The sequence below is a fragment of the Clupea harengus genome, chromosome 23, assembly GCF_900700415.2.
Source record: "Clupea harengus chromosome 23, Ch_v2.0.2, whole genome shotgun sequence".
In the NCBI taxonomy this organism is placed as follows: domain Eukaryota; kingdom Metazoa; phylum Chordata; class Actinopteri; order Clupeiformes; family Clupeidae; genus Clupea; species Clupea harengus.
This window is the reverse complement of record NC_045174.1, coordinates 15,880,281-15,889,931: the sequence shown is the minus strand read 5'-3', so window position 1 is coordinate 15,889,931 and position 9,651 is coordinate 15,880,281. Positions and strand designations below refer to the sequence as shown.

The 9,651-nt window shown below is 40.0% G+C and overlaps 2 protein-coding genes across 5 annotated transcripts in view; both read right to left on the bottom strand.

Annotated features, from left to right (window-relative positions):
- wdr90 (WD repeat domain 90) overlaps positions 1 to 6,883 on the bottom strand; it is a 37,943-nt gene extending 31,060 nt beyond the window's left edge. For 2 of the 3 annotated variants that reach the window (XM_031560984.2, XM_031560985.2), the window contains exons 1-5: positions 5,894 to 6,883; positions 5,093 to 5,184; positions 3,572 to 3,748; positions 2,966 to 3,104; positions 1,612 to 1,782 (exon numbers count right to left, since the gene is read on the bottom strand). In XM_031560984.2, the coding sequence (XP_031416844.1) occupies positions 1,612 to 1,782; positions 2,966 to 3,104; positions 3,572 to 3,748; positions 5,093 to 5,184; positions 5,894 to 5,906 (592 nt within the window). In that variant the 5' untranslated portion in view covers positions 5,907 to 6,883. Of the gene's footprint in view, positions 1 to 460; positions 478 to 1,611; positions 1,783 to 2,965; positions 3,105 to 3,571; positions 3,749 to 5,092; positions 5,185 to 5,893 lie in introns of those variants that run through there. The other variant, XM_031560986.1, reaches the window with a different exon arrangement.
- A 339-nt stretch (positions 6,884 to 7,222) lies between these two features.
- Positions 7,223 to 9,651, bottom strand: part of LOC105910517 (glucagon receptor-like) — a 28,037-nt gene continuing 25,608 nt past the window's right edge. For both annotated transcript variants that reach the window (XM_012839243.3, XM_031561476.2), the window contains one exon: positions 7,223 to 8,343. In XM_012839243.3, the coding sequence (XP_012694697.2) occupies positions 8,272 to 8,343 (72 nt within the window). In that variant the 3' untranslated portion in view covers positions 7,223 to 8,271. The remainder of the gene's footprint in view (positions 8,344 to 9,651) is intronic.

Sequence of the window (9,651 nt, the reverse complement as noted above, 5' to 3'; positions counted from 1 at the left end):
TCATATTAGGCTACTTAGTGAATGATTCAGAGCATGATGCATTTTAAATCACTTTTGGTCTTGTGTCTTAATTTTAACCCATTTTTAACCAATAGCTTCAGTAATTGAAGGGGAAATAGGCCCAATGATAGGCCCAGAATTTTGTATTTAGTTTTTCAAATCAAGAGTAGGCTTGATTTGACTAATTGCCTTTGCATTCTTTCCTTCTGGCCTTGTCTAGTCCAAAGACATGCTATCCACCAGCTTTCAAAGTACAATGGTGCCACACTGGTGGCTTTGTATCAATTTTATTCCTGCCTGCTATTTTGTACTGTAGTTCACAAAAACACCCTGAAACAACTTGTATCTCACATACTTATGCCACCAACAGAATAAGCAGGCCAATGGCAACCAAGTGCGCAGTCCTTCCTCCCTCACTTTAAAAACCACCAGCCGCCGCTGGTGTGTGTGTGTGTCTAACCTGGGTCCAGCAGCAGGTCGCTGGCAGAGATGTAAAGTAACAAATAACATTTACTCACGTTACTGTAATTGAGTAGTTTTGTGTACTTTGTAATTTTTTACACATTATCACATTCATTTAAGACTCCAAACTGTTCATCGGTAGAGTGCCTCCAGCAAAACTGTTGCAATATGCCTAAGGTACATGTATTTGTATGGCACAGGATGTAAAACTCAGCTGTCAGCTAAGGTGATCAACCGATTGACGCTGGATAAAGTGACGAAACGTTAATACAACGGCAAGGAGTGACACGATTATCAATGAATAACATTACTTTCTGACGGGCTAAGGTAGTTGTTGTCAACTTGCTATTGTTAGCTTCAGTTTTATGGCTCCATAAACAGCGAAAATAGCTATTTGCTTTGTGAGGCGTCTCAAATTTTCTTCCAAAATCCAGGTAACATTTGGAGTTTTTTCATGAATGAACAAATATCTTGAACTGACATATTCTTCAAGGTGTCTACAAATTTTGCGTGACGTGATGCTATATATTACTTCAAAAATAAAGGCCTTCTACCCAATGAGTTGCGCAAACACTATGGAGATACTAAAACAGCGCCTTGACAAGCAGTGGAGAATTTTTTTTGCATCGTAATGTGCATCTGGCCCTTAAATATAACGTTACAGACCTCTAACGGCCTAAATGTCAGATCTTTAACTTAGCTAATTGAGATACTGGTCGTTTATTGGTATATTCAATAGTAGTTTCGCACAATTCCAAACTGAAAGCTTGCTAGATAGCCTTTCCCTGTTCCAACTTGTAAAAAAGGTTAGCAAGCTAAAGTACGTTAGCATATTATGCTATCTTACACATTTGCTTTTTAGGAGATCCGTTATTAACAACGACTACAGGTGCTCTAACAACATTACACACATACGTTTTTATTGCTGCCGTCATGTGGTTAGTTTTTAAATGAACTAATGTTTACTTTTACTTGAGTAGATTTTTAGATGGGTAACTTTACTTGTACTTAAGTAAAATGTCATCAAAGTAATGGTACTTTTGAGTACAATATTTCAGTACTTTTTACACCTCTGGTCGCTGGTCATGGTGTGTGTGTGTGTGAGTGTGTGTGTGATTGTGTGTGTGTGTGTGTATGTGTGTGTCTAACCTGGGTCCAGCAGCAGGTCGCTGGTCATGGTGTTTTTGACGCTCATGTTGGCACACAGCTTCAGTGCTTTCAGGTGGCTGTAGCGCCGGTTCAGGTAGACAGAGACCAGATAATGCAAGTCCATCACCAAACACACCCAGCGCACACATGTTGGAGCAGGCCCCACTAGACCTACAGACACACACACACACACACACACACACACACACACACACACGCACACGCACAAACAGACACACACACATACGTAGAGACAAACAGACACTCACCATTATATTGTTGACAAACACATTTAACACATGGCATAGAGATAAGAAAACTTTGCACTGGATCTTATTGCACTTGTTTGTATTTGTACTGCATTCTTTGATTCTTACTTGCATTCAATCTTACATCCATGTATGCATGTAATGGTTTACGAGGCGAAGAATGTGCTGTGATTTGTTGTTGTCTTCTCACGAGCACACTGAGGCTAATGCATAACAACTAAGATGTATGGCAATAAAGTTTGTGTTGAATTTTTAATCTTGAACATAGGAAGAGACAAACACAAACACACACACACACACACACACACACACACACACAAACACACTGATACATATATACACACACACACTAAACACAAACACACACACAGACATATACATAGACACATATACACACAGCTTGTCAGGTCATAAGCCTCCATTCACTAGTTCGTCCGTCAGGATGCTTGATTTAGAGCACTGATAATAAGCATGTTTGGCTTGGTAGCTGGCCGTGGTCCTGAGATGCCTGAGATTAGCATGTGAGTGAACATGTTTCTTCGCACAGTGAGGATGGGATGTATAAGAGTGTGTGAAAAGGATCTGTGATGTGGCACTAATTGTGGGTTGTTTATGTTTATCATTTAGCGGCATTGACGTCATTTTGCAGTCGCTTTTGTTCACAGTGACTTATATTAGAAGCCATTGAGAAGTGGTGTGTGCATCAGTGTCACTGTGTGTGCCTGTGTGTCCACATGTGTAAGTGTATGTCTTAGTATGTACGTGAGTTTGCATATGTGTGTATTCGTTTTCATGTGCGTGTATGTGTGTGTGTCTGTTAATATGCGTGTGTGTGTGTGTCTTTGCGAGTATGGAAGTGTGTGCCTGTCTGTGTATGTGTGTGTTTGTTTGTGTGTGTGCGTGCATGGATGTGTACATGTGCATGTGTTCGTGTATATATGTTGTGCATGCATGTGTGTGTTTTTGGCTGTGTCTGTGTCTGTCTGTGTCTGTCTGTGTCTGTCTGTGTCTGTCTGTGTCTGTCTGTGTCTGTCTGTGTCTGTCTGTGTCTGTCTGTGTCTGTCTGTGTCTGTCTGTCTGTTTACCCTGTCTGGCGGTGCGTGCCGTGCTCTCGTACACTGAGCCCTGTGCTGAGCCGCAGATGAAGGGGAGCTGCAGGCAGGTGGAGCTGGACTTAAACTCCTTGAACATGTTGGAGAAGGACACCCGGATCACCTGACCCTCCTGCTCACAGGGATAAACACACACAGGAGGAACCAGGCCCATCAGTGGGATTTTTACCATCTTTCTATGTATTCATCCATCCATCCATCCTATCTATCTATCTATCTATCTATTCATTAATTTATTCATCCATCCATCCATCCTATCTATCTATCTATTTATTCATTCATTCATCCATCCTTCTACAAATCTATAAATTGCATTAATCTTTATTCATCACTTTATCAATCAATATTAAGCAATTCATCCAACAATCTATCTGTGTCCATCATCTATCATCATTGGATGTATGAGATACTAGTGTCATTTCTAGTATTATTCTATATGGGGGGGGGGGCTGTCCTGAATACAACACAATCAGGAGACCCATAAGATGCTCTGAGTACACATCAAACAAACAATCAATCAATTCATTAATCAATCAATCAAAACATCCATCCGTCTTTATCCTCCACTCCTTTCCTTACCTCCGCGACCACGTCCAGATGCACCACGAAGTGTTTCCCCGGGGAGGGCCTGAAGAGCAGGTAGAAGAAGCGCCCCGTGAGGCCCAGGGACTGGCTGCTGCTCTTGGGCAGCAGGATGTAGTTGCCGGCCGGAACTGAGCCACGGATCCGGAAGACGGAGCACTTGAGGGCTTTATCCTGGGTGGAAGAGCACAGAGCAGCGGCTCAGACGCAGCGCATGCAGGACCAATCACCGATGAGTGATGGTTAAGGACATGTACACAGCATTTTGGATGTCGTCGCTCCTAATTTGTGTGAGGAAGATCTTTGGGTTAACCTTGAAAGAGGCACAGCTACAGGGCGTATTCAAAACAAGCATTTCCTACACAGAAACACGCTACAATAACGTGTGGAGTTTTAATGCTTGGTGGTGATTTGTGAAAGGGGCTTGGTACTGAGCAGGGGTGAGTGGGTAATATGACCCAGTGTTGATGGACCCTCACAGCAGCCTCATTAAGGTTATACAGTAAACAGTATAAGTGTCAAAATGAAAATCGTATCACCTTACAGTAATTGCATTACTTAAGGGTACTTGCTCTTATGTAAAATTACAAAACTGACAGTCTAGATTTACAATATATTAAAAACACAGGCCCCACAGCAGGAACTCAATGCAACAAAAGTCAGTACACCTTTCATTCCTGAGAATCTTTTAATTTTCAAAACTTTATATGTCCATCTTTATTTCTGATGACAGACTCAATCCTCCTAAGCATGGAGGATACCAGGGTTGCACACATTTCTGGAGAGATATTCTCCAATTCTGACAATTTTTAGCTGTTCTTTGTTGAAGGGGTTGTGTTGCTCTACCCTTCACTTTATAATACCCCAAAGGTGTTCTATTGGAATCATGTCAGGCAACATACTTGGCCAGGTCATAGTTGTATGCATAGATTTGGTTTCAGTATTTACTGTTGCACTGAGTTTCTACTTCGAGGGCTGTATTTTCAATACACTCTTTGTATTTGATTGTCCATAAGAGGAAATACTCTACTTGCAACTTAGAAATAATGCAATTATTGAGAGGTGATACAATGTCGAATCATTTGACATTTAAAATGATATTGCACAGGAGTGTATTCACTTCTGTTGTATACAGCACTTTCACTTTCCAAGAAGCTACAGTAATGATGAAGCTTATACTGCATTTCAGCTTGAACAAAACTAATTATACTGTAATTCAGTAAATCCTTAAATTTGATATATAACTTAATGAAACTGGAAAGACAACAAATCAGTCCTGATCAGTGATCATTGAATGTGATTAATACCCATCAGTAATAAATAAAGATGTCGGAAAGTGACATGTAGTAACTGCAGTGATATTAGTTCAGCCCTTGGGTTCTGTAAAGCACCTGAAGACAATGCTTCTTGTTAGTGGCGCAATAAAAGTTTGCAAAACCGAAAAGTGATTTGAATAGTGACAGTAATAATGGTTAAACGGGGGTTTGTGGCGAGTACTGGTAGGGTTTGGTGTAATACCATGTAGGAGCTGACGTCTCCTTCCCGGCTGGATCTCTTCCACTCTTCGACGCGCACATGCTTGAAGATGTTGACATAGGGATGTTGCCAAGCTGTGGGTGTCATTGCAACCGCAGGGGAAGATGACACCAAATTACATCAGGTTATAATCCCAAGGACTCTAACAAACCAGATTGCTTCTAACATAAATGGCTATTACAGAGTACCAACAAATTGTGTATCACTGTAATCGTTCAATTTACTACTTGTTGGCACAGAGCAACAGCTGGTAGTGATCACTTGTATTGTCTAGCAAGTCACCATTAGTTTCATTAGTGAAAATGAATTAAGTAACAGAGCAAACATCACCAGAATCTGTTGCCATACTCTGGAGAGAAAGTCTCGGAGCTTTTCAGAACTTATTCTGATCATGACACTTAGTTTATGTCCAGGAGAGCTAGTGACGCCTAATAAGACAAGTCAACTTTACAACAACGTTACAACTCCACACTTAACAGAGATTACTTGACAGCTATGCTTAAGTACTAAGTTGTCATATGATATACATCATGGAAATAAGACACATAATAATTATCACGCTTACAGCAAACTTATTTTACTCTGTGAAACGCACGTTTCACTACATAGCTAACAAGTATCGATAACTAACTAACGTTAGCTTGTACAGTATTCGAGCACGGACAACATTAAGTTAACTTCAAGTCAAATCAAGGACGGACATCATCAGGCAGGTATTGTCGTACGCTAACTTTACTGTCTATGCAATAGGCCTATCCAACAACACATATTAATTGTGCTTACCCCTTGACGACATCGCTTTTTCGGTCGGTTAGCTGTCCTAAATGAGGATAATTCAGTACAATCCAGCGAGACTGACAGGCCGAAACATGCAAATAACTACTTACGCTAAGTTAGCTATCCTCGCTAGCAAACGTTTAGACAAGAAAAGTGTTAGCGTTAACGTCAATTGATTCACCGCTACAGTCACCTGTTGATATTTCTACTAGTACAAATAGGTGGTGTTAACGATAAATACATTCTACACTCGTGCGTTGTATCTTGTCAGTCACTTTCCCTTACTCAGTAAAGAAAACCTAAAGCAGACGGCTTAAACTCTCAACTTTGCATAAAACTCTGTCTTAACTTTGGATAAACCTCAGAACGATGTCAACAAATCTTGCTTCTCCCGCGACTGCGACCGCCGCTGTAACGGCACTGCGTAACAGCTGCGTCTTACGTCCACCCCGAGATTGCTGCTGGGATATGTAGTGAAAAGGTTATGTCTCAGCGACACAACGCAGACACAATGGCACTGACATATTCATTGCCTACTCAGTGGAAACACCAACCCTTATCTGATCGGAGGATCAATAGCAAGTCAAGGCAATGAGGAGACTCACTTAGTGTACTTATATTTGTTATTAGGCAATTTAGTGCTGCAAGAGCTTTGTTTCTAACCGTTCCTTCCCTCTCCACCCTGTAGAATTTACTTTTTCCATTCATACGGTTAACTTGCCTTTAGGATCTCTGACAGACTACTCCAAGCCCATCTCATCCTGATTTGAAAATGGAAACGCATTTAACCACCTTTCTTCAATTTATTTGAGGTTTTTTTTGTTTCTTGTTTATGACATTCTAAAAATAAGAAACCTGTTCGAGACGCCTAACGTTTTTTATCCGGAACCTGCACACCTCCACTCCATGCAGCCATTTTCAACTGAATGCAGATACTTGGCTGTCTGACATCTGTTGAGGGTTTGAAGTGAACCCAGTGGTTTCTCAAAGGCAATATCCCTAACTTAATGGTCCACAGTACGTGTACATGTTTTTGTTTTTTTACTTAAAAAAAAAAACACTTTAATTTTGAAATACTTTTATTTGCTCCTGTATTTAACAGAAGTCTAAACTCTGTCTTCACTGTCATTTTACAAAAAAATCAAAAATACATCATGTGAAATACATAATGAAGAATGGCACAAGTACATAACTGACATAACACAGATAAACAGTTTAGAATATAGCTTATAGTAAAATATTGGCTGCCATGCACATGCGCGCACACACACACACACACACACACACACACACACACACACACACACACACACACACACACACACACACACAAAAACATATTTTGCACCAGTCAACACAATAAACAAAAAACTAAGTTACTAAAAAAAACTGCATCACTTGAAATGACATGACTGAACGTTGCTACGGTACAACAACACATGATGGTTGTTACTGCATCGGCTAAAGGTGTTGGCAATGAGAAGACTCACTTACTTATCTTTTCAAAAGCTTTTCTCTTTATATTGTGCGGTTTCACCTTTCCTTTCAGCACTCTGTAGAATTCACCTCTTCAATGTCTGCATCCATACGGTTAACTTGCCTTTGGGATATCTGACAGACTACTCTCCTAGCCCATCTCATTCTGATTTGAAAATGGAAAGTCATTTAACCACCTTTCTTTTATTCATTGTTTTTTTTCATAAAAGACATTCTAAAAATAAGAAACAGAAGAACATCCTGTTTGAGACGTCTGTGCTTCACATTTTGTATCCTGAACCTGCACACTTCCATGCAACCTTCATCCACTGAATGCAGATACTTGGCTGTCTGACAGCTGTTGACGGTTCATTTGAATTGGTTTAATTTAAAGTTAATCCACAAAGGTTTCTCAAATGCAATATCCCTAACGTGATGGTCCATAGTACAAGTACATGTTTTTTTTTTTTTACCTAAAAACGTCATGGTCAAAAACTCAACTCTAATTTTGTAATACCTTTATTTGCTCCTGTATTTAACAGAAGTCTTAACTGTGTCTTCACCGTGTCATTTTACAAAAATAAAAAATATATAATGAGAAATACATAATGTAACCGACATAAAAGATAAACAGTTAAAAATATAGCTTATAGTTAAATATGGGCATGCGCACACACACAACGCACCATGTTGACTTGGACCAAGTTACCAACAAACGAACAAAACCTGATATCATTTCCCATAGACTGCCAGTAAACACCAGTCAACACAATAAACAGGAAACTAAGTTCTAAGAAAACTGCACCACTCGAAATGACATGACTGAACGTTGCTAGGGTACATCAACAAACAAGATGGTTGGTACTGCATCAGTTAAAGGTAGTGGTTTCCTGCATATGTGCACTGGTTTACTGGTCACAGCACAGCACCTCCACCCTCCGTCGCCATCTTCCCAAACACTTCTGGAGCTCTGCCTTTACCTATGGACACAGACACACACACACCCGTGCACACACGCACACACACACACACACAATAAATACATAAATACAAGACAACAGGACATACAGTATATTCAGAAAGTATTCAGACAGACCCCTTTGCTTTTTTCATATTTTGTTATGTTGCAGATTTGTGCTAAAATCGTTTGAATTCATTTTTTTCCCTCATCAATCTACACCCAATACCCCATAATGACAAACCAAAAACAGGATTTTAGAAGGAAAAACTGGAAAACTGAAATACCACATTGACATAAGTATTAAGAACCTTTACTCAGTACTTAGTTGAAACACCTTTGTCAACGATTATGGCCTTGAGTCTTCTTGGGATGCGACAAGCTTTGCACACCTGGATTTGGGGATTTTCTGCCATTTTTCTCTGCAGATTCTCTCAAGCTCTGTCAGGTTGGATGGAGACCGATGGTGGACAGCTATTTTCAGGTCTCTCCACAGATGTTCCATTAGGTTCAAGTCAGGGCTCTGGCTGGGCCACTTAAGGACAATCACAGAGCTCCATTCAGCTGTTCCCTCAACCCTGACCAGTAGCTCAGAGCCTGCCTGAAAAACCCCCTAGCATGATGCTGCCACCACTATGCTTCACTGTTGGGATGGTATTAGGCAGGTAATGAGCGGTGCCTGGTTTCCTCCAAACATGATGCTTAGAATTGAGGCCAATCTTGGTTTCATTAGACCTGAGAATCTTGTTTCTCACAGTCTGAGTCCTTAAAAAGCTTTTTTGCAAACTCCAAGCAGGCTTTCCTGTGTCTTTCTGTGAGGAGAGGCTTCCATCTGGCCACTCTGCCATTAAGCCCAAATTGGTGGAGTGTTGCAATGATGGTTGTTAATTTAGGTCCTTTCTGTTAGGTCAGTGTCTCTTAAGAAGTCAAACAGAACAGGACACAATTCTATTTCGTTTTTGTTTGTGTTGCATTGTCCACTGCAGTTTTTATTTAGTTTTTGAGTTTTTTTTAAAACTTTGTTTTTTTAAATTTGATTTATTTCAGTTAACAATTTTTTTTTCACTGCTAGTTTTAGTCTTAATTTTCGTTAATTATAAACACGCAATTTATTTAGTTTTTGTTTGTGTTTCATTGTTTACTATAGTTAAAATTTAGTTTTTGAAAACTTAATTTTTTTTTTGCAATTCACTAATTTTAGTCTGCTTTCATCAACTATAAACACCCTTCTCTGAGCTCTGCAGGCAGTTCCTTCGACCTCATGGCTTGGTTTTTGCTCTGATATGTATTGTCAGCTGTGAGACTTTACATAGGTAGTTGTGTGCCTTTC